Raw genomic sequence first — 24,946 nt, forward strand, 5'->3', positions numbered from 1 at the left:
TTCGTCGATTTACGAGACGGCGCTGTTCCTGTACCAAAAATAATCGAGACATCTTGCCGGTCTCTCGAGCTTCGGGAGACTTCGAGATGCTAATGTAAACGCGGACGTGCGGTCGGAGGTTTGGATTTACAAGGTTCAGAAAACAGAATAAGATGATGCATTGGGGTTTGCGATAGTTTTGCGGTTAATCCGGGGTGTAACGTGAATCTCTACCGTCTGAACAATGCAACGGAGAATCGATAGTTGGATCGCTCTTGCCGTATGCTTGCTATGCACCGGCTGTTTAGCCAAAGATTCGTATATGTGAGTAACGTTAACATTTTGATTGTTTCGTATCATAGATGGCACTGAATTAGCAGAAGTATGTTCGCAAAAATTTCTTTCCTTTTCTCTCGCGTGTGGAAATAGCATTAGCCTTTATGGGTATGATCGTATAAAACGTGTGATTATTTCTGAGTGACACAAATTATCCACCGAAACGAATTATATACGGTTTTGCGCGATATCTATTTCTGCTTTAATCGATTGTTATTGATTTGCGCTTTTTCGATTAAATATGGTAATGTATATTTGAAGTCGATATTTTTATTAACACAAATTTACTAACTGAAAAAATGGATTTTTCTAATTTTTATATTTACTATTCTGTAGTACATATTGATTTGGTAATAATAAGTATTTGACTATTTATTTCATTATCCATTTAATTAAACGTTAATTGGAAAATACATTTATGTCATTTATTTATGGACATTTCATTGCTCTCCAGAGTCACGCGATGGGCAGAGACCTTAGGCGCCGAATTATGGGAGCTTGCAGAAAAGGTGGCGAGAGCTGAAGAACTATTAAGCGTAAGTTCAATTTTCCACCGTGCGTGTAACTGTGTCTGTACTCGATGCTTACATGCACACGAGCGCCGTCTTCCTATCGACTGATACATGTAACTATTTTTGTTACGCACCCATACATGATTATTGTCACTCAACGGAGGTTAAAAGATAAGAAAAGAAACGAAAGCAAAACAGGAGGATGATAAACAAAGGAGCGATAGAAAAAATAAATTTAACATAAGAAAAATGGGAAAAAGTAGACGCTAAAGTTAATTAGATACAAAATGTAACAAAACGTTGAAGAAAAAGGAAATAAAGGAGGTATAAATTATTACTGTAGTACGACGTATCGACCTACGATAAATTAACCTGCCAAGCCATTGCCGTGGTAATTGTTAATAACGTTAATAACGTAGATAATTTCTTTTCATAAAGAGGTGATTTATCAATGGGGCAGGTTGTTATAAGTGCAGCTTAACAGGGATAACCCTGAAAAATTAAATAAAATTACATTATACAGTTTAAAACTAAGTGATCTGCGCACGGAAAGTGCAGCGAAGCTTTCAAACGCAGTTTCCATGCACAGATGCCGCCTGTGATACGTTTGGAACGTACAATCAATTGCCCATTTTTAAACACTGTAAAGCACAAATATCCATTTTAAAATAAATCTATAGAAAATATTACGTCGTTAAGACAGTTTTTCTATTCTTAAGAAAGATAATTAACTAATAATATTAGATATTTAAAATGAATACTAGACTAATATCTTAGTCTCTGGATTTATAATGAAAGCAGAATACGTAATTTTATAGGAAATATTAAAAATTAATTCTCCATTAGAAAAAGTGTCTTACAGAAAATATTTATACTTTTTTTTCTAATTATTAATTAATTTAAACGTTTTAGTATAGAATATATAATTTTATTATTTTTTATTTTACGCTTGGTACATCTCGAGCGTTTGTTGTGATAATCCACGGTGATGCAATGATGCCGACTAGGTCGTGGGTGGTGTTATTAATAGAAGGCAAGATTTGTAATACAATAGGCTATTACTTCCATTAAACATCCGAAATGGAGCACCACGAACTGCCATAACGATCATGCATATTTCACAAGGACATGCCTGAAATTGGTTAATAGAAAAGAAACTGGTTCACGTTGTTTGGCAATCAGTCTCGCCGTTTTAACGAGGACACCCTATAACCATGCGAAAACGCAGATGTTGCTATTAACAAGCTAGGTGGAGGTTCGAAGAGTGACAATGAGCCAACTGACATTCGCGAAGCCATTGTGCTCGAAAAATATTTTTTTCTAAATTCCCCACGACAGTCACCGTCTAAAAGGCGGGCTCCAGGTAAAAATTTAACGTACAACGCCGTTTTTATAATTAAAGCATTACATTCTTAATCATCTTTTTTAAGAATCTACGTGGAATCATGGGAAATAAATTTTTCCTTGCGTTATCACGTACGCTATCAGGGCAAAATGTATCATGGAAACGCCATTACTCGAAAGTCAAAAGTTTCTTCCGCTTTTTCTCTCCCAGAAACTTTATTTCGATACGGAGGAACGAACAGCCGGGTTCATTACGTATTGTTCAAAAGAACAATACGACGAGACACGGGCGCGTACGAGTAAAAAAAAGGCCGCGGTTTCGGGGCAAGAAATTAATAGTAGCATGGCGTGACGAGAGAGAAAAAGCGGTAGAATCCAGGTCGAAGGGGAGACGTAGTAACTGTAACCCCCGAATGAATTGCAGAAATACAAAACGATGAACACGCGAGTGGAAGATAAGTCCGGGATGGAGCTGGTGAACATAATCAGCGAGAACGTCGGCAGGATGCTCCGGAGGAAGATGGACGCAGTGACCTGCATCCGGATGACGGCTGAGGAGTACGCAGAAAATTGGGAGGATGACGGTGCAAATTTCACCTATGTTTCCGGAAAGTACAGCCGGGTGCTGAACGAGACGCCGCCAGAGATCCCGGAAAACATGCAGAAAAACATCAGTGCTTACAGGTTCACCGGAACAGCATTTACCTCTTTAGATTTTTATCTTTTCTGCGATTTAAAGAAACTGGAGACTAATTTAACACAGAGAAATAGTTAAAATGTAACTACTTCGTTTACGTATTAATATTTGTTTGAAAAAATGTGAATACATTGCGTAATCGTATTTGTTAAAGAGGCGTATGTTGCATTTAAAAAGAATCGAAGGGTTTAAAGATATAGTGCTCTTGATAACAATTATTTTAATCCTTTGGTATTTTTTCGTAAATCCATTAATAACGAAATTATGATTTGTAACATTCGCGTGGTCCACCGTGTATATAGAGAAATGAAGGATAATGTTCGTCGAATGAATGCAATTATCTCACGCCGATAATAATTCGAGTGCAACGTCGAAACATTCTGGTTAGTGGGACCGGATGGAATTAGGCTGAGAAGCTTGAAACGTCTTCGACATCGATTCGTAGGTGAATGGTCGAACCACGAATTGGGTCTAGCATTCTGTCCTGGTCTGAATAATCTAGCGGTCGAAGAAATGAAAAGCATTCTCCTGAAATGTGGAAATTAAACGAAACTAGATTTAAACAAACTTTTATCAGATTATAAAATGTGTATTCGAGCTCCCGTTTCTTTATATGTAACGAAATTAATCTATTTCTTTCTGCGGAACGCAAATGTGATTGTTAAAAATATTTTCAGGGAGATAGAACTAATATCCGACTCGCATTTCTACAATATCCCGGTAAACACAAATTTTTCATCGATACATATACCAACAAACGTGTACGACATGTTACCAGCGGTGGCCAAGGACATCAAGAAGACCGAAGCTCTCGACAATATCTTTCGGCAAAACTACGAGTCAGACCCGGCATTGTCCTGGCAATATTTCGGGTCTGTCACGGGAATGTTGAGACAGTATCCTGCCATGCAGTGGCGGACAGATTTTGCACAAAATATGGAGAACGAAGGAGTTGGAGATGGGACTGACATTTATGATTGCAGAGTACGCAGCTGGTTCATTGAGGCAGCGACTTGTAGCAAGGACATGGTAATCCTAATGGATACCAGTGGCAGCATGACCGGCATGGGAAAGACTATTGGTGAATGAAGTCATTAGTATTTCAATCCTAAAACCGCGGGCTGGATTTCGTTCAATTCGAGTAGGAAGTAAATCGAATCAAATTACTCTTGAACCGCATGATGCAGCAGCATAACATTAACTTTGATCAGTCTGGTATCTTGTTTGCAAAGTCTTTAATTTTCCTTAACTTTACGGTTTCACTTATCTACGCATTGTTACACGCATTATATGCATTTACAAAGTTTGGAACTTATAACAGCCTACCTGGTGTGTTGGTGGAAGATGTTTTAGAGTCGTAGTTAGAATACACTTGCGGTCGGTCCGTGTAAATTGTGTAATGCATGCTCGGAATGCATCACGAATCTGAGGTTTCACGTACATTGTTTAGGGAGGATACTATGTCGGGGCAATTATATCGGCCAAACCTCCGCAAAGATTATGCGATCTTTTTGTTATTCCTCGCGATAGAACAACTAAATCCCAATAATCGGAGAACTAAATATTATACTACGTAAAGAGTATTAAATACACCATTAAATGCAAATAAGATATCTAATATTATTCGAAAGTTCAACATTCAAATGTCTGTCTTTTTTTATAAATATTTTTTCAGCAAGAACAACGGTGAACGTAATATTGGATACGCTTTCGAATAACGATTTTGTGACTGTACTGAGCTATACAAACGAGACCTACGATGTAGTGTCTTGCTTTAAGGATATGCTAATCCAAGCTACTCCAGAAAATATAGATACTTTCAAGAAAGCTATAATAAATGTGAAAACAGAGGGACTTGCTAATTTGACAGAAGCGTTCTCCAGAGCCTTCAGCCTTCTGAGCACCTATAGGGAAACACGCGGATGTGGTGCCGACACACCGTGCAATCAGTTAATTATGCTGGTCACGGATGGCGTTCCTGGAAATCTGACAGAAGTAAACAAATAGATCTTCAACATAAATTATTTTCCTTTTCTTTTTTTGTTGAAAATATCGGTTTTTCCTACTTCGTGTTCAGCAGGAAAAAGATGTATTTAACAAAATAATTATGCTTAAGCAGATAATTTAACTTGTATAAGAGTGAAAAGAATTTTCTACGAAGTATGCGTAGCGTAATAACTTATTGATCTAAATGCTATTACTCGGTGCTTAGCAAAAGACTTCTCTTGCTAATTGCTCAATTGCTGAAAAAGCGGTGTTCGTTTTTGTCGACGGACCATTTAACATTCCGTCGTTAAACCATTTAACTTGCTACCCATGCTTATGGCGATTCACCCTATCCAAGCTGTGTTTCTGCGAAATTTATATTATCAGGCTACGTTGGAAACGAGCACATTTCGCCACACAAGAAGACGCTACGCTGTCGCGAGACCGTACTAAAATTAAGTAGGTCCAGCGATTTCCACCGGAGAAAAAGGTCGCGTTTCCAGCTCTATCCTCGGCGAATAGCTCTTCAGTTGTATGAGATCCCACTCGAACCGCTGAGAGATCATAGCGATCTCTGTCTTTCTATCTCTTCTCTCTCTTCCGTTCACTCTCCTTTCGTCTTTCTCCGATCTTCTCCTCTTTCCTTCATCTTCTCTTCTTCCCACTATCATTCCCTCCCTCTCTTTCTCTCTTCGCAAACTGCTCTTGTTGGTCTTTCGTGTTTGTTCCTCTTTCTTTCACCGTATGCATAAACTCTCTCCGCTGTCACGTCTTTCCTTATCGCTCTTCCTAACGCTTAGAAAACGCGTCATCAACAATAACGGTGCGACACGGTTGCATCATAATTACGCGAAACTTTATAGTCATGATTACGTATGTAGAAGACTATACATGCCGTTTCGAATGGCTCTGCTAGTGTTCCCTTTTTTTTTTTTACAAAACACGCGAATGAATTTTCTTTTTTTTTCTTTCTTTCTTCCCTTTCGTTTCTCTCTTTTTTTTTTTTTTTTTTTTTTTTTTTAACAACAAATAAGGTGTTCAAAGTGTACAAATTTTATGAATTTCTGCTCAGGTATTCAAGATCTGGAATTGGCGAGATAACGATACTCATATCCCTGTCCGGGTGTTCACGTATCTTTTGGGCAAAGAAGTTACCAAAGTTCGGGAAATTCAGTGGATGGCATGTTTAAATCGTGGTTACTACACGCACGTTCACACATTGGAGGAGGTCCGGGAACAGGTGTTAAAATATATACCTGTAGTAGCACGACCAATGGTACTGCAGGAAGTCATACACCCTGTTGTTTGGACGCATGCTTATGCAGATATTACGGTGAGATAATTAACTAATTGCCCGAATTATGTTGTCTTTGTTCGAATGTTTTTATAACTGTTTTTATAACAGTATAAATTAAGTAAATTCACGTGTAACGAATCGGTAATTACAATTACGCTACTAGTTGACTGTCAGTTGATTTTAGGTGTTTGAGGAAAATGAAACATCTGGCAACAATCTTAATGATCTGTACTTTTCAAACGTATCTATGGCACTGTACCCTCTTTGAGTGTTTCACTTTGTACATAGTATCCCCAATTCTGTAAACGTTGTCATTCGCCTTCCACTAGAATCCAGCACTTGCCACATGGCTGTGGCTGGTGATGCAGCACGAGGAGCAACAATCACGACTTCAGAAATATCTGAAAGGAAAACGTCTGGGCGTGCGAATAAATGAGGACGATATCTACATACAGCAGGTTCAAAGCAAACAACAATCACGCCTGTAGCTTTAAAGCTGCCTTATCGTGTTCAATGCGCGCTCTCCCCTGGCATTTAGTTGATCGTAGAACTAGTAGTGTCGTCCAACAGATAAATCTAGGCAAATCCTGCAAATAATTATTTGTAACCCTTATGTCTCGTCCGTATTTAATCGTTTTCCCTTTTCTCCTCAAATTGATTTAGTTAAACCCATCGAAAGAAACAATTTTTTGTTCACCTATCGTTAATGGGGTTTGAATAGAAGTATAGTCCCTCATTTTTTTGCATGTAATTTTCTTTAGAAACTTAGATCTAGCTACAAAGTTTGCAAAGGTAAACGATTAGGCAAAAGCAAACAAGACTGCACAACGTCTATACAATGTTTATGGTTCTTTGAATCTTATGCTATATTAAGCATTATTATCCTTTTTTATATATAGTTTGATTTGGCACTAGTTTAATACTCGTTAGGCCACAGAATAACATAAAACAAATAGGGTATAATATAGCTGCAATGGAAAGAAAATTAATATACGTGTATCTCCAACAATGTATAGATCCACAAGGATGAGGACGTTCGGCAGGATACATCTCTATTGAACACGACAGCCCGGCAGGAATACAAACTCCTTATCTCTGTCAGCACGCCAGTATTCGACCGTAAAGGGAATCGCAACAATCAAACAAGAATGGCGAATTTACTAGGTGTGGCCGGCACGGATGTACCAATTGATGACATCCGAGAACTCACATTGCCATACAAGTTAGGTGTGAATGGATACGCCTTCATCGTGTCGAACAACGGATTCGTGATACTGCACCCGGACTTGAGGCCCGTTTTCAAAGGCAATCTGAAGCTCAATTACAACAGTATCGACCTCACGGAAGTGGAAATCTTGGATGATGGTCGAGGTCCTAGGTAGTTTACACGAGAAACTGAATTAGATCTTCTTTCTTCCTTTTTTAAATTTGTATCTATTATACCAAAATACTCTATGCTTCAAGACTGGCCCGTGATATCAGGCATACATTTCTCTTATTAATTTCTCTTTGGTTTCTTTTGAAATTTGAGTTATACATAAACATGAAAAGAGATTACGATAGCAAGGGATCATGAATCAGTAAATATCGCTTCCGCGCTAACCACAGAGATTTAAAGTGAGCTTCTATTAAAAACGAGTGCAGGAATCCTGGGCCAGAAGTGTTGGAACTGCGTGCCGCGTTGGTGGACCATAAAAAAGGCAGCTTGAAAGGGATACCCGTGAAATTGCATTACGACGACAACCGTCGGGTGACTCTTGAAAGACGTGACTATTTCTACGCGCCTCTCCCCGGAACACCTTTCGGTCTTGCGGTTGCTATACCGAACTATGGCACACGTTGGATCAAGGTAATCTTTTCTCGATATCACGTGTACACACGCATTGCTAGAAGTTTACGGAAGCTCGGAGTTTCCCGGCTAGTTCCGCTGATCCCGATGCCACGGGCTTGACTCGGCGTTCTTGAGATTGTGGAACGCATAAACTTTGAGATCTAGAACAAGCTTAGATAGTAAACACCAACTGTCTGCGGAAGCTTCTTAATAAGCGATCGACCATGCGAAATTTCTTACGGTGAACGTGGGATTCGCGTGAAACTAAAGAATTAGTGAAAATATGTAAAGTCCGAACGGTTTAATAACTATTACTAGTATTAAGAAATTTATATATTAATAATGTCACGAAATATTTCTAAAGGTTGGAGACGAAATCAGGAGGAACCAGAACATGAACGTGAATATCTCCAACTTCTTCCTGGGTAACAACTGGCGAGTGCATCCTAGCTGGGTATACTGTCGTTATCACTATTTGGAAGGTCATAAATTCGATAATCCCGAGGAGGAGCTGAAGCACTTTTTACGAATGTTAAATGATCCGAGCTGGCGTTGGGCAGAGCAGTACGAGGCTTACTCCATAAGGGAAGATGAAACTGACTATGTTCCCAACTGTGGTAGACAGACTTTGTCGCACGACGATTACTATTGTAACAAAGAGTTAATGCAGCTGTTAGTTTTTGACGCCAAGGCTACGAACGCCAGTTTCAACGATAAGTTTATCTTGGAGGATCCACGAGCCAAACATTTAGCAAAAGTTTATGGAATTTTCTTAAGATTCGTTGCCACTCAAAGCGGTTTGACTAGGTGGCATCATTTAGATTCAAACAACATATCCAAAACAGATGATGACATTGCTTTCGGCGATCTTCATAGAAGAGCTGTGAATGAACCTTGGTATAAAGGTGCCATTTTTCAAAATAACTTGGACCCCAACAGCATATCTCTGTCAGGTGCTTAGGAAGAATAACCATTCTTTATTTATCTGTACTTTAATAATCTTGGCTTTAATAAAATTCTCGTTTTCAACGATTTCAGTACCCTGGGCGGCTGGAGCGGATGCGATAGTTACAGTTTCAATTGGAATATTTCCAAAAGACGGCGGCAAAACGGCACCAGCTGCGGTGATTGGCTTTCAAATGCCACTGACGAGCCTTTACAAGAGATTCATTAAACTGACTTCTGGACCAAGCAACTCAACCTTGATGAATTGTAACCACAATTGGATAGACTGTTATTTACTTGATCAAAACGGTTACGTGGTGATATCAGACGCGCATAATGACACCGGTCAGTTCATGGGTACACAGGAAGGTGCAGTGATGAACTCCATGGTCGGCCAGGGTCTCTATAATCCCGTTGACATTTACGATTATCAAGCCTGGTGTGAAGAAGTTGTAAGTACTCGAACCTATATTAATCTCCTTTAAAATTGTACAATAACCTGTCTATACTTGTTACCAAAGGTATGGTAATTCCATTCTCTGATAATAACTCATATGAAAAACTCTCATATGAATATGTCTTCTAAGTTGTTCTATTCTTTCCTTGTCTAAGGACAAGGAATGGAATGACAAGTAAGACGTAGCCGAAACTTATCTCCTCTCTTTCCTCACTTTTTCTCTGCTCTCCTGCCAGCCATTCACAACATCCACAATCGTATAACATATAAACTTCAAGTTCTCAAGTTCCATCACCGGGCAAAAGCTTGTTAAAAGCTCCGTGTCTCGAGAAGCATCCGAATGTAAGGTAAAGTTCTGAAAGAAGCCTGAGAAACAAGTAAAACAAATAATCGGAAAGTTTCCGGAAGCTGTACGAACCCGTTCCCGTTCTTTGGCGACATATTTCTAATTCGTGCGAAGTTCCGCCGAAGAAAAAGTTCCATCGCCGAGCGAAAGATAGCCCTAACTTGCCGCGAAACGTTTCGCAAACAAAATGCGAAACTCGGCCGGCACAAAAACAATCTCACAAGAACAAAACCGTATCCGCAGCGCATCAGCGATGCGGCCAGTACTCTGATGGACCCGCTGATGTATGTCTGGAAACTGTTGCTCTGGTTTCTGCTGCGTGTGACGTGGTTCACGACCCAGTTCGTGAACTTGCCAGTCAGCTTCGCCAAAGTTCACTTCGACGAAGATACCCCGGACCCACCGCCTCCGCCCCAACCCTATCTCTATCATTATCCTTGCGACCAGAAGAGGATACTTTATATGATAAACAACACGATCGCTAGCCAGGGCATTACGAATCACTCGGATTATTGCTCAAGGCCATTCTACGCCCGCAGGGTCAGTGTCTTTTTATTCTCGAATGTATAAGTTAACGTATTTTCAAAATTAAAAATAATTCTATCGAAGAAGAAAAGTCGAAGCATTAAATAGGAAATAAATGGTTTTCAGGTGCCGCACACGAATTTATTATTGGTAGTTGTCGATGCCATGTACTCGACCTGCTACAAGAGATTAGAGGTAACACCTGTGAGCATTTCGCCGCTCGAGTACACGAATGGCTCGGAAAGCGCGCCTTGTCATAAAATTCCACTAAACGACCTTAAAAGAAGGCGTCTAGAGGGTTGTTTCACCGAGCACCCCTTGGAGCATGAGATTGAGGACTGTGGAGGGGCATCAGAACTGACTGTATCTCTATTATTGTTCTCTACTGTTATAGCTAGAATGTTATGTGCATTTATATGATTATTAAAAAACAAGATAATTACGCATTCAATTGGACGACGAGAACAATTCTATATGGATGGTGTAATAATAACGTTGATATTCCTTTTGTTAAACCCCGCAACTATTTATAATTAGAATAAAATAAAAACGTTAAATATTATTAAAGTATGTTATAAAAAATAACACGAGATCGGTAACGATAGTTTTTCCATTTTTAATATTTATCCAGAATGAAAATAATCAACCTGATGTTTTTCCAAGCCAGACCTCGTTCTTTTTGTGGACCAAAGACATCCAAGAACAAATCGATCGAACAGAAGAAAAGAGAACATAAAGCCTGGCGAAATATCCTTCTACCCATGCGAGATACGATTTTCTGGCGGCGTCACTAGGTCTGTTGATAGGGCGAGAGGAGCTTGCCCCAGAAAATGTTTTGTTCCCCTTCTTCCCAGTTATTCAGACCATAACTTCTTCGTCAGCTGTAATTTCCTTATCCTATTTTCTTAACTGTTATTTAATTCAATTATACTTGATAAAAACAGCTAGTTAAATATAAACAGTTTTTTTTTATTTCGAACAATTAATTACTCGATAATTCATGTTTTAGAAAAGTTTCCTTCAACGAGGTCTTAGTGGATTCCTAATCTCCTCTTCCTTCAAGAAAGTTCTAAATTCAGGGACAATCTTTTCCTAAATCTGGACAATAACCATAGTAGGTACTCTCTCAAATTTAACGCTAAATTAAATTAATTCCTTCATCACGTAAACTGCTATTTTTCTAAATCGATCGTTCAACAATTATTCTCATTTTTATCATTCTTTATTTCAAGAAACCCACGAAAACATTTTAAATCAACGGAGGACTTTAACGTATTCCCTGATTCGGCTCTACCACGATATTAAGGATCACGCTAACGAGAGGATGTCGTTGAAAAGCTCATAAATGATGAAATTTAACGGAGAAGATCGTAGGAGTCGTAAATATTTCGTTTCAAAAATACAAGTAAAAGTAGGATACGGTTAGTCGATATATATATCGCGTGTACGTAGCCAACCGTCTAAGGAGCCCGTTCCCCGCCCACGACCCTAAGTTTTGAATTTCCCGAAAACGATATTTACTTCAGCGAAGATACTTTTCCAACTAGTTCACCCGTTATACATAATGCTCATCGGCCGCTGCCGTGTGTTTACAGAAATATAGTAGCTAAGTTAAGGAATAGTAAACCACGAACATTGTGGTATTGCCACGGACATGCGCGTGTAAGCGGAATTCAATATATATTGCCAAAAGCTTTTCGTTAATATCTCGTAAACTGATAAATACGCGAAACTGGAACCTTCAAACTTAGGGTCCAGCCTGTCGCCGCCATCCTCCGAACTGCCGCCGCCCTGCAAATTTCATCTCGATCGGCGACTGGGGCCGGGGCGTTTTAAAACTTCATCCGACGCGGCTTTATACGAGCGGTGTCGCGACACCTCTGGTCACCATCGCGCGCAAGCTCCGCACTTCGGCAAACGATCGATATGCCATCGCCACCGCCGTGGTGTCTGGAGTAAAACGGTGCGCGCACTGCATGGCGGCGACGTCGACAGCGACGACAAGCACGACGACAACGACTACGGCCGGTCCGGAGTATCCTTAATGTCAGACGCGAGCCTCCTCTCGGCCTCAGTTTTGTTTACCGTGTCCTCGCGTAAACAGCAGAGCGCCGAAGAAGACGAGAGTTATGAGGCCCCGTTTCCTACCTGCTATCGTCATCCTGATCCTGATCGAGGCACCCGACCGTGGTGACAGCATATCGTACAACACGTAAGTCGTTCGAGACGATCGTAAATAGTTGGAAATTTTATCGGTCCTCGACGTTCGAACTTCGAGTACGCTACCAGTTGGATTGTTACGAGTTTATTACCGTCAGCCCACATGCCCTACCCCTGATATCGCGAATGGAAAAACGTATGTTGAAGTATATTTTTCGTTGGCTCGTTCCGTTGATCTTTTTGCAATTTTAATCCAAATTGCCCGGGATGATTCGAAATTTCTGAAATGATGTAAAATACTAGAAACGGAGGACGGTAAAGTTCGTAGATTTCACGTGTTGTATTTAGGTTGTTTCTCTGCTAGACTTTTGGAGGGTGGAATGGAAAGTTCAGTAGATAATTAAGGCGTTTAAGCGGATAATTTTGTAATTATTTGCAAATAATAGCGGTCTCGTTAAATCACATTTATTGTATGCAGAATTTTATTAGGGTAGGAGAAGTTTCTGAGAATAACAGTTTAATCGTTTCCCAATATTGTAACGTTTCAAGTACGTTTACTATATACTCACTTCCGACACGATGTTTAGATATCGAAAACTCATGTTCGATGTAAGAACATGTTCAGTTTATAAATAAATATTGTTTGAAATTTGAACAGAATGTTAACGAACAGTCGTGTAATAGTTTGAAATTTTGTTCTCGATGCAGAGTGAAAACATGGGCGCACAAGTTGGGTTTCGAGCTGTCGCAGTTGGGCAAATATGTGACCAACGTGGAGAAGTTTCATGAAAGTTATAAACAGGCAACGCTAAAGCCACGTGATGGTAACGCTCTAGTCCACGAAATCGCTAAAGATATCAAAGCCATGATGGAATCTAAGATATCAGCCATTAAGGTACATACATACATCCTCTCAGCCAATGTAAAATCGAAAACATCTTACTGTACTATAAGATATAATGCTTCGAATAATTTCTAAACGTTAAAGTTAAAATTACTATATTTATAAATTCTATGCTCAACATTTTATCTCAGAGAATCATGGACGTCGCGGAAACTTTAGCTGTGTCCGCTCCAGATGTTGATCCTCCAAAAGATTTTAAGTACATCAACGCAAAGAACAACACGATCAAACTGGAGCACAGTAATCACTTTGGTGGTGAAGTCAATTTGACCAAGTCAACGGTACACGTCCCTACGAATGTTTACGACCGAACATCTAACGTGATTAGAGCAATCAAATGGTCCGAAGAATTAGACAAGATATTCATCAACAATTACGAGCAAGATCCTTCGTTATCTTGGCAGTATTTCGGCAGTGCGACCGGTTTTATGAGACAATACCCTGCAATGAACTGGTACATGCAACATGTAGATTTGTTCGACTGCAGAACAAGAAGTTGGTATATCGAGGCAGCTACCAGTCCGAAAGACATTCTTATTCTCATTGACACCTCTGGCAGTATGACTGGAATTCGTAGAGAAATAGCAAGACATGTTGTAAACAATATCTTGGATACACTTGGGAACAATGATTTTGTTAATATCATCACATTCTCCAATGTTACGAAAGAGGTAATTAAGAGAGTTGCGGTTTTATATTAGTATAGAGCAACTAGATTTCATAGCAAATACTTAAATGACTAAGATATTAATAAATATAAGTTAGTTATGAATTGTAAAAGAAGCTAGTAAAAATATCACATTCCAGGTGGTGCCATGTTTCAACGATACACTAGTCCAAGCTAATTTAGCAAACGTAAGAGAATTAAAGAGGGCCATCTTGAATCTAGACACAGAGAAAATCGCGAATTTCTCGTTGGCCTTGACCACTGCATTCGAGCTACTCGAATCCTATCGAATTGATAGGGAAGGGGCCAGGTGCAACCAAGCGATTATGCTGATAACAGACGGCGTTCCTTACAACTACAAGGAAATCTTCGAGGGTTACAACTGGAGAGACAATCCAAGCGATCCTTTTAAAGCCGATATGCCGGTCAGAATGTTCACTTATCTGATTGGCAGAGAGGTGGCAGACGTAAAGGAAGTTCAGTGGATGGCCTGCGCCAATAGAGGCTATTTCGTACATCTTTGCACTATGGCTGAAGTTAGGGAGGAGGTACATAAACCGAATAGAATCGCTAATTATATTTTATAATCTAGCATACATGTCCGTTAGATTAAACGATTGAAAAATCATCATCTTTAGGTTCTCAAATATGTTCCTGTAATGGCAAGACCGTTGGTGCTTGGTCGTACGGATCATCCAACTATCTGGACTCCAGTTTACGCCGACGTGACAGATCCAAAAATGACTGACTGGTTGTGGGAACAAAGGGAGAGCAACGAGCAGCAAGAAAGGTTTATTAGACTTCACAGGAAAAAGGGATTGTTCAATAACGAGGAACAGGATCGCAGGTTCGTGAAAAAGCAGAAGAAATCGCACGACCAAAGGGGCGATCTCCAGAAATACAAGCTAATGACCTCGGTCAGCATGCCAGTGTTCGACCGACGAGAAAACGCGGTAAGGTTTCCTTTTTTTACACGATACGATTAAAGAAAAAAATTGATTCTCCAGAAACGTACTAAGACACCAAGTATTTTACGTTAGGATCTCTTACGAATATATTCTTACGAAAAATTATACTCCGCTCGGAAAGGTGAACATCGCTGTGTAAAAATTACAAAATTCAAGCATATCCAATGCATTTTTACTCGAGCATCCATATTTCACGTCATATTCTGCAATGTCCAAGGTTCATAAATAAAAGATTCAGCTATAGGTATCACTAAAAATATCCTGAAACTCATGTTATTATCGAGAATAGATTAACGTCCCCATCGCCAGATTATCATTAACCCCGTTCTATTAATAATTATCTACGGTAGAATACACGTTACATACGTTTGGCTCGTAAGAATTCGAACGTCGATCGTTTGCTCGATCACACCACGATCGAATAAATGGCGATCCCTGAGATCTCTTTGTATATCGCTGAATGAATTGAAATTAACGACGGTGGTATTATCGAGACACTCGAGCAGGTACGCATTCACAATCATCGCTCTTCCCATGATAGCCCCTTTTCACCCCACCGCCTTCTTTCGATCGATCAGACGGTATCAACACGTGTTGAGTTACCCTCTTTATCCGTTGGCGGATAAACGTTTAATCGCGCGAAACCACCCCCGCAATGAATACATTTTTTCCTTTGGTTTTAAGTTCCTGTTTGTCCACAGAACATCACAAGGCAGGTGCTGGTGAACGAAGCATACTGGGTGACAGAGACTAGAGAGGTTGGCAGCTAAACAAAAAACACAAGCAACGTTGTTTCAATGCATAGAGCCCTATACCCCCTTCACCTTTTTGTATTCAAGTGCTCGGATTCTATCTTCTCTGGATTCCACGATACTCAATGAAAGAAAGGGTTAGAGGCCGATTCTCTTGCAAATAATGGAAAATAGACAAATATTTTATTGTACGATCATGAAGGAGTATCTTCTTCCCGTGGAAAGTTCACTTTTGAATGGGGGTAAAAGAAATATAATTAAACGTGGATATCCAAAGACAAGATCGATCTCGTGCAACGATCTTTTGTTCCATTTAGGTCCACGTTCGTCTCTCTGGTATCTTACTTTGGTCTAACACTAGTATTGGACTTAGTTTAATCATTAGGTAGGTTTAGGTACTTTAGTCTACCCTGTGCCCTGTTCGAGACGAGTAGAAAAACGGATAATCCCGCCCGCCTGTTGGATTGCGAACGGCGATACTTCCTCTTGACATTGCCGTTATTATTATTATTATTATTATCATTGCGACTCGTAGAAGAACTTCTGATTCTGCAGTGACTATATATACGTATACTGAATATAAGAGAAAATATTTTCGTTGGATATAAAAAAAGAGTACCAAGCACACATGTACACATGGTACGAGTTTCTTGAGTGCTAGATTTCGCTAGACAAGTAACATAGTAGAACTAATTCAAACGTCGCTCCGCTCACTCTCCCATTTTCCGTAAATAAATATAACAAGAGGCTAAAGTGAAATCAAATTATGCAATTTTGTTAATGCAATATTCGCGTTTCATCGGATGAAATTCTTTTACTACGAATTTGCAGTAAAATGGAGATTGATCGGAACGATAACAGCGTGGCTAATTGTGATTTGATTATTAACACTTAGGATAGCCTGCGTCAGACGTTAATTGTTCTTATTGTGTATCGTTCTTATTATTATCGTTATTATTGATAACGTAGTTGAGCTAGTTATACGTCCAGCAGTATCGTCAGTGAACATTATTATTATTATTATTATTATTGTTATTATTATTATTATTATTGCTATTGTTTTTTAGTAACTATCGTTTTTTTAATACTAGAAAGTGTGTCATTAGACGAATTCATTGTGATAGCGTTTATATTGGAGAAGGTAGATACGCTTATGGTTATGCGACTTGGGATGATAATGATTCGTAATTGATTTTGACACACATATTAGTCCACCGTTTGCCGAATTTCACTAAAACGTGATAATGATTCTTTGCGCAGACACGAATCGCTGATCTGCTCGGTGTTGCTGGCACGGATGTTCCTATCGAAGAAATACAGAAGCTCATGATGCCTCACCTGGTGAGTAGACCTTTGATCATGCTCAACTGTTAGAGATAGAGACATTCGTTTTATTAATTCCTGGTTTTTATTCTCGAAAACAGCTTGGTGTCAACGGATATGCGTTCATTGTGACGAATAACGGTTTCATTCTGATCCACCCTGACCTCCGACCAGTGGTAAGGAATTTACGTTGATAAATTTCTCGCCCTTTCTTTAAAACCTTGTAAAGTTACTCGACGTCAATTGAGTTCACTGGAATTTAGTCAAACTTTTATTTGAATGTAATTCGAAAGACATGATCACTTATGTGGCGGAGATACAGTTTCAGGGTATTCTAAAGCCAGCGTACAATAGCGTCGATATGGCAGAAGTTGAACTGATGGATCAGGATAGAGAGCCCCGAGAATTCGATGAAGGGATCATTATGGTACGTTTAAATTATCTTTCTTAAATAAAAGGACTTTTACTGACGATGATAATTTACCGGCAGCTTCGAAATGACGTGGTTAATCAAGCAAATGGTAGCGTGACACTGCACACGAAGTATCATTACGATGATATGGTGAGTCGGGTTAAAATTAACGTTATAATTAGAAGAACGTAACATAAAGTATATTAATCTCCGACTCCTTTGTCTCTTTCGAACTTCCGAAGAAACGTGTAGGTAGAGTGAAGAGGAAATACGACTATACAGGTATACCGAAGACACCTTTCACAGTGGTGGTTAGTCTACCGGAACATGATCACACCGGAAATTACCGAGTGCACGCAACCGAGGAAATACATCGTTCGCACGTCAGTGGTATGTGTGCTTGAAAAACGCAGCATTCGAACAACTATAACATTTAAAATTATAAATTACATCTTCGCCAAAATTGCTAGAGAACTCTATACGTTAAAACTCACAAGATGAATCATAAAACTACCGAGGTCCAGGACTCAAAATCCTTGGACATATCTGCGGTCTCTGAACTTTCAATAATCGAGAGAATGCCGTTTCAGAACTTTGCAGCGTTGCCTGTAAATGCGACTTAATGTTTTATTCAATATTAGACATATATATTCACCGGATAAAGCTCGGTAGAAGTTTGATTGCAAACTTTTCACTGGGCATACAAACTTGCGGAAGATGCTGGCAACTTCTGTCTGCGTGTATAATCGGAAAGTTTGCAGGGACAAAGTTTTCTCCTCTTCCTCAGCGTGCAATCATGGAAAATGTTCAAACTTTCGACTGGAATCCCAGATACTTCTCTAATACTTTTCGCCTCACGGACAAATAGTTCTTTAACCAACCCAACAACACACTGCGATCATATCAGTTGCCATTTATCATTGTATCCACACATCTAACCATTTGTTTATTATATTTTAATTAAATCATTTATTATAGGCAAGAACGTGTCTGATTATTTTACTGGTACAAATTGGCGGGTGCATCCTCATTGGTTATATTGCAAGTGAGTAGAGACATTTTATTTCAAAGCAGTCGTAAACTGCAAAAGATTCGAGACAAAATACTGTGTATCTTCTACAATCTTATTTTTCACTTATCCTTTAATAAAACGATATTGTGTATTTTTCTGATCTTTTGACACAGGTATCACTACGAGGATGAACGATCGTTCAATAACTCGGAAGCGAAACTCCTCCATTTCTTGGAGCGAACCCGCCAACCAGGCTGGAGATGGAACGATATGAAACAACCATCTCAGCCGCCGGAATACTCAGCCACAAATTCCGGTAACGACACTCACCGCAAATCAAAGCGTAAATATCCTTTTACTTTGATTCTTATACGCTGGTAACTCGAAAAAATAATTAATGGATATTTTGATTCAAGCAGCTACGCCATATAAAGCGGACAAAGATTTATATTACTGCGACAGGGATCTGCTGTTAAGTCTAGTGTTCGATGCAAAGGTAACCGAATGGTTTGCGAACCCCAGCACTGCACGCGAGGAGAAAGGGTGAGTATCGATATGATTTTGTCTATGAGACAAAATAAAACAAGCGCTCTCGATGGAACATATACTTAGGAGTATATGTATACTAAACGAACCTTCATTGTTCTGGGAATGTTAAAGTTAGGGCACCGTTTTTCTTGTGCGAAAAATTGCTAAAATTGTTGAAAAAGATTGAAAAATATTTAAACAAATGTTCTACGCCACTGTACCATTCAGTAGGTTCGGTGAGCCCATTTTTGTGTCCTCTATATTTTTACGTTTTCTGCACAGTTCTTCTCTCGTTTCTTTCTTTTTACATTCTTTCTTCTGTCAAAATTTTAACAGAAAAAGTGCACCCATTTCCTTTTTTACTAATACTGACCACTTTGACGCCATGCAGACCTTTAGCTAGGCTGATGAATCTGCTGCCCAGGTAACGTTCATCATAAACGCACCTTACGTTTTTAGAAATTAACCAGTTGGCTACAGTGTTCTACTGCTTTTTTATTCGTATTCCAAACTTTTGTTTCCTAATTTACTTATTCTTTAATTGATATAATTAATTAATATTCATCAATTTGTTACTTTTGTTACCATTAAAGACACCCCTTCACGATATTTATTCGATATTCTGTTCCCTTAGATCTTTACGGTAATCTGTACTTTGCTTTTTTGTTACTCCTTACAAGACAACTAATTAACAAAAGGTATTATCATCCGAAGACGAAGGTCGTCTTTCAAAATCAGAAGCTCGAAGAGGAAAGACATTTTGCTGACCCAAAACATTGGACTATTTTTCCTATTAATTCAAGTTATATCATACAGTAGTTATAATACACTCGCATACTCATTTGCAATGCTTTATAACTTGTTACGATAAATTAATTATTCCATCTTTGAAAATATAAAAAAGAAGCGAAGCAAGTGAGTTACCAGAGCTCAGTAAACAGCAGTATTCCCATAATGCAGTATTGCAGTATTATAGAAAATAAAGAAGAAGAATTTCAAATTCAAGGAAATACTGTATCGTTTTTACACATCTAATATCATCCTTCTTGTAGGAAAGAATTCCAACAACGTTTCGGCGTAACACTGGCCTTCATGGCTACCCACAGTGGTTTGACAAGATGGCAAGACTTTCTGCTGGATGAAGAAGGTACTATTCCCGTTGACCACTTTAGTAGACTGTATCCAAGAGCCATCGACGAAGTGTGGTACAAGCGTGCCGTAGAACAACATTACGTGCAACCAGAGAGCTTCGTCTTTTCCGTGCCAATAGACGAGACAGGTGCAGACAACAGTACCCTTGTCACTGCTAGTCGTGCTATTTTTATTGGTAAAGTAACTTGTCAATTTGTATAAATAATATAAAACTAGGAAAGTTAAAAATTTAATTCTGTAATTGAAACGTAAAAATTGAATGAGACTTAAAAAAATATGCAGAAGTTAAATAATATTTATATTTATTGTATCTTCAGAAACTCAAGAGGCAAAGGCGCCTGCAGCGGTCGTAGGTTTTCAGTTCCAACACACTGCTCTTCAGGGTCTCTTCCGGAACACTACATTTAGCTGTGAAGGACTCGGAAAATGCGATACACATTGTGGTACCGAAAATTGGGCATGTTATTTGATCGACAACAACGGATATGTAATCGCGGCCGAAGATAAATCTAATGCTGGAAAATTCTTTGGCGAACTGAGAGGACCAATCATGTCTAGCTTGGTAAAAGAAGGTGTCTTTGAAAGAATCAGAATATTTGATTACCAAGCAGTTTGTTTCAAGAGTACGCAAACTAGTAATGATGGAAATATTTTATTAACGGTAAATACATTTTTTTTTTATATCTGTAAAATGCTTTTAAAGAATTAAATACTACAAATATTAATGATATTTTGTAATAAATTTTGTTCGATTGTTCCTAGCCGTGGAAGCACGCGCAAAAGATACTTTCATGGCTTATCGGGCAAGCAGCCTGGGCTTGGGCCAAAGCTGGAATTTGGGAATCCGAGTACACAGAGGCGTATGCTTATCCGAACGAGGAAAATGATATACACGAAGATTACCAAAAAGATGAAGAAAAACCGTCAGTAGATCCAAAGTTATTCGACCAAAAGGTTTTAATTAATCGAACACGACCGGAAGCTTGTGACCAAGAGGTAAAATTTCATAAAGTTTAACTAATCGCAATTGTTAACTAACTATACAATTCTAACACAACAAAACTATACTTCTTTTAATTTTGCTAGGTATATTTGTATCTACGGAATGCATCCTTTGACTTGTTTGACGTAGATTCAGAAGTAAATAAAAAGTGTACAAGACCATACATTGTACAACCAGTTGACTTCAGTAATATGCTTCTTCTGGTTGTTAACACGGGCTGTACAGAAACGATGATGCCTCCTTTGAAAATCATACCGGAAGAGATAATCTATGAGAATAACTCGTTGGTATGTCAGAAGGCACTCACTTCTTTGAAGCGGAAGAAACCTCAATCTTGTATTCGCAGTCATCCAAGAGAGAGCGAGATCAAAGACCTTTGCGGCTTGGCTTCAAATGTGGCACCAAATATCTACCTCCTTTTTCTTTTGTCGATGATCTGCACTCTGGTTCGAGTCGTCTTTAGTCAACATTAATTTTTCACTAGGACGTCGATTACCAGCCGATTTAAAATCGGTAGTCAAATATAGAAAGCAATTAAAATTTCGATTAGAAATTAATACGCTGCTAATTTTTTGGACGAAAAGATTATCTTTACGGCGGTCATTCATACTGTGCAATATATAAATGTAATTAGAACGTTTTTCGGGAAGTTTGCGAGAACGTATTATCTTTGCCAAGTTTCATCAAAAACTATTAAATGGAGCAAAAGTACAGTTCGAGATAATTTGTTATAAATCAATTGATATTCTTTTCTTCGTTTTTATAATTATCACAATTTTAAGATGTTCTAATGTTTATAGTAATGCTATAATAAGGAGTTCTCTGAGTCCTGGTGCTGTCTCCTCAGATGGTACTTTGACGATAGTGCAGGCAGGGTCTGCATCTATATTAATCGGTCCAATCATCAATGTACCTCGAGGATAATACTATATCACGGTATCAGGGTTAATGGGATTTCAATGGGATGTATGCCCGTAAATTGGTGCCGAACTAGTCCTAAAGAATAACCTTACTGCCCGAAATGTAATACGGTGTCTATTGCATATACGTCCCTGCTCTATTTCTTCTCTTCATCCTTCTCTACATTTTTGTCTATTTGGATATCGTTAATCACTATGCATGATTTTTGTATTCGACCAAATTTCTCGAAAACTTTTGAAATCTAAGAGAAAACAATAACATATAAAAAATAATCAAAATTTTATAAATTATCATACATCAAAACAGGTGAAAAGTAAGGAGTAACCAAAAAATATTGATCTTGTATAGGACAAAAGGAATTGTAAATTACACTGCTCGTTTACATACTGTTGCTAGTTACTCTGCGAACTATAGTCGGTCAATCTATGCGTAGGAAGAAAATTCTAGAACAACTAGAATGTATATGACACATTTAAGATCTAGATTTTAAGTCCAATACAACGGAAGAAGTTAATTCGCGCGAGAAACACTTGTAGGTGGAGGACGCACCTACACCTCATAGAATAATTGGTTGAAGGAAGTTACAATGAAACGACAAAATTGCATTTACCACGTACTTAATTCGCTATGATCAGTAATGTTAATTTTTAGAGTATTCTAGTAAGATTTTACAGGAAAGTATGTACGTTAGAGCAGGGTCGTATATACATCACACATTTACGACACTATGAGACACATTCACACACATTTTGCGCTTTGTACATTAACCGATATAAAACGTGTCGTTTGATATTTATAGAGATTACGAATATTAATTTTGTATATTAATGTATTATATGACAGTTACAAGAATGTGTGCCTTTGGACACGCGGTTATGAGACAAAATGAAACAAAAGACAAAAGGAACAAAAATCTTGTTGTATGTTTTTCAAATAAACAACTGAACTCTCTACTTCACTAGCTCTCTGCTTCCTTGAGTGAAACAGAAAGGATTTAATGATAAGAAATGTGGTGAGTTTTCATCCGAAAAACGAATGATGTTACTTGTATTACACAGAGTTTATTACAATTTGCTATGTACAATAGCTTGCCTATGTAAAATGAAAATCGTTTCTTATCAAAATGGCAAATGTTAAAAACTAGTGTTATTTGGATTGTCTCATTATTTCTTCTATAATTTCCTGCAAGCTTTTCAGTTGCAAATCCTTATAAAGTTTATCCTGAAATTTGTCCAAAACTGCCCCATTTATCATGAATTCTCTCAAATTATATATTGTACCATCGGTTATCCTATGATCTGTAACTCTATTTTGAGGATAATTATATGTTCTAATTTTTTCATTTCTTAATTTTGTTCCCATTTGTTTTTTGCGTATTTTATTAATGAAAGAAGTTTGTTTGTCAATATATTCCTCATACAACAAAGTTCTTAATTTTGTTAGTGCTAACTCTTTGTTTTTTATTTGAGATCTATTTGCTTGACAAGATACAACTTTTCCAGTAGGTATATGAGTTATTCGAATTGCTGAGTCTGTAGTATTTACGTGCTGTCCTCCTGCTCCACTTGCTTTCTTTGTTTCTATTATCAAATCTTTATTATCCAATTGAATATCTACATCTTTAGGTTCTGGTAAAATTGTTACAACAGCTGTACTGGTATGCATACGACCAGATCTCTCTGTTACTGGGGATCTTTGTACTCTATGTATCCCACTTTCATATTTCAATTTTCTGAAAGCATTGCTATCGGATACCAACAAAACAGCTTTCCTTAATCCACAAACTTCACTATCAAGCATCTCTATTATCTCATAACTAAATTCTAAATGTTCAAAATAACATATGTACATATTTAATAAATCTTTAGCAAATATCATAGCTTCTTGACCACCTACACCTGGTGTTATTTCCATAATGACATTATTATAATATTCTATATTTATATGTCGTAAAGTAATATTTAAAATTTCTTGATCTATCTGTGACAATTGTTGCGTGTATACTAATTCTTCTTCCTTTACAAGATCCTTTATTTCTTTATCCTCACCTACAAAAATACAAGTTGAATGTTTATGACAAATCATAGGAAAAAATTTTTAATTTACAATTATATAAACAAAGAAACGTACTTACCAAGATCACCTAAATTCTTTATGTCTTCAGTTATTTTAATTTTTTCTTTCAATAATGGTGGTATTTCATGCAATTTAAGAATTTCAGAAATACTTCCTTTTCCTTTATGATCACTTTGATATGCATTCATAAGATGAACCAAATATTTTTCAATGTTGGTATCAGTTACGAATAAATGTCTTCTTATGTTAAATAATTGACATAAAAATGGATTATTATTGGGGTTAAGAAACCGCGAATGGTATACTTCAAATAGTTTAATTTTATTTATGGCATTTCCATAATGTTGGAAAATATTAAATGTACAGCTTTTTACAAAAATCAACATATTTTATAGATTATATTATGTCATTTTATAAAATTATTTAACTACAAGCAAAAAATACACCCTTTCACCTCGGTGTTACATTTGCAACTGAAGAGGGCAACACATATGATAATATTCTATCAGTATGGAAAACATTAAGAAAACATAAATTGTTGAAATACCTAATTAAAAATAATATATAATTTATAAATAGTATATTTCAAAATAAGTTTAAAATCTGGTTTAAAATACGAACATTCGTTTTTTTATACAAAAAAACTGTGATTCTCATAAATCAAGAAATAAAAAATGAAACGTTTAATTACTTTCTACTGTTGGTAACAACAGGTTGTATCATCATTTCGATAGTTTTTACAATCTCGATTCAATTAAGTTTATTCCGTTTTATACAATGTTAAAAAATGCGATACACGTATACCTTCTTTTG

At 37.8% G+C, this 24,946-nt stretch overlaps 3 protein-coding genes across 3 annotated transcripts; 2 read left to right on the top strand and 1 right to left on the bottom strand.

Annotated features, from left to right (window-relative positions):
* Window positions 1-223: 223 nt before the first annotated feature.
* LOC143221286 (voltage-dependent calcium channel subunit alpha-2/delta-3-like) lies at window positions 224-10,675 on the top strand. Its single transcript, XM_076446763.1, has 13 exons — window positions 224-303; window positions 770-851; window positions 2,596-2,855; window positions 3,546-3,949; window positions 4,544-4,863; window positions 5,927-6,187; window positions 6,481-6,609; window positions 7,168-7,529; window positions 7,796-8,000; window positions 8,347-8,935; window positions 9,021-9,379; window positions 9,974-10,270; window positions 10,382-10,675. Exons 1-13 carry the CDS (start codon window positions 224-226, stop codon window positions 10,673-10,675), a joined length of 3,642 nt encoding a protein of 1,213 aa, XP_076302878.1.
* A 1,709-nt stretch (window positions 10,676-12,384) lies between these two features.
* Window positions 12,385-21,609, top strand: LOC143221285 (voltage-dependent calcium channel subunit alpha-2/delta-3-like). Its single transcript, XM_076446762.1, has 19 exons — window positions 12,385-12,467; window positions 13,124-13,310; window positions 13,451-13,990; window positions 14,127-14,534; window positions 14,625-14,939; window positions 15,656-15,712; window positions 16,967-17,047; window positions 17,131-17,205; window positions 17,352-17,456; window positions 17,520-17,591; window positions 17,684-17,831; window positions 18,420-18,486; window positions 18,627-18,796; window positions 18,873-18,996; window positions 19,373-19,405; window positions 20,034-20,308; window positions 20,451-20,794; window positions 20,896-21,129; window positions 21,220-21,609. The coding sequence occupies exons 1-19, from the start codon at window positions 12,385-12,387 to the stop codon at window positions 21,607-21,609; spliced, it is 3,708 nt and encodes a 1,235-aa protein (XP_076302877.1).
* Window positions 21,610-23,203: 1,594 nt separating this feature from the next.
* On the bottom strand, window positions 23,204-24,519 carry LOC143221284 (peptide chain release factor 1-like). The gene is made up of 2 exons (XM_076446761.1): window positions 24,184-24,519; window positions 23,204-24,100 (listed from the first exon to the last, which is right to left on the bottom strand). Exons 1-2 carry the CDS (start codon window positions 24,517-24,519, stop codon window positions 23,204-23,206), a joined length of 1,233 nt encoding a protein of 410 aa, XP_076302876.1.
* Window positions 24,520-24,946: the final 427 nt, after the last annotated feature.

This window comes from Lasioglossum baleicum, unplaced genomic scaffold (assembly GCF_051020765.1).
Source record: "Lasioglossum baleicum unplaced genomic scaffold, iyLasBale1 scaffold2144, whole genome shotgun sequence".
NCBI classification, from domain to species: domain Eukaryota; kingdom Metazoa; phylum Arthropoda; class Insecta; order Hymenoptera; family Halictidae; genus Lasioglossum; species Lasioglossum baleicum.

What these genes read in the sequence shown, in the direction of transcription:
- LOC143221284 (XM_076446761.1), bottom strand. Translation starts at nt 24,519, where the DNA reads ATGTTGATTTTTGTAAAAAGCTGTACATTTAATATTTTCCAACATTAT. An exon ending in TAGGTGATCTTGGTAAGTAC is followed by an intron (nt 24,101 to 24,183) that starts GTTTCTTTGTTT and finishes TTTGTAGGTGAG; the next exon opens with GATAAAGAAATAAAGGATCT.
- LOC143221286 (XM_076446763.1), top strand. Translation starts at nt 224, where the DNA reads ATGCAACGGAGAATCGATAGTTGGATCGCTCTTGCCGTATGCTTGCTA. An exon ending in GAGCTGAAGAACTATTAAGC is followed by an intron (nt 852 to 2,595) that starts GTAAGTTCAATT and finishes AATGAATTGCAG; the next exon opens with AAATACAAAACGATGAACAC. An exon ending in CAACAGCATATCTCTGTCAG is followed by an intron (nt 8,936 to 9,020) that starts GTGCTTAGGAAG and finishes CAACGATTTCAG; the next exon opens with TACCCTGGGCGGCTGGAGCG.
- LOC143221285 (XM_076446762.1), top strand. Translation starts at nt 12,385, where the DNA reads ATGAGGCCCCGTTTCCTACCTGCTATCGTCATCCTGATCCTGATCGAG. An exon ending in TCGACCGACGAGAAAACGCG is followed by an intron (nt 14,940 to 15,655) that starts GTAAGGTTTCCT and finishes GTTTGTCCACAG; the next exon opens with AACATCACAAGGCAGGTGCT. An exon ending in TCGATGAAGGGATCATTATG is followed by an intron (nt 17,457 to 17,519) that starts GTACGTTTAAAT and finishes ATTTACCGGCAG; the next exon opens with CTTCGAAATGACGTGGTTAA.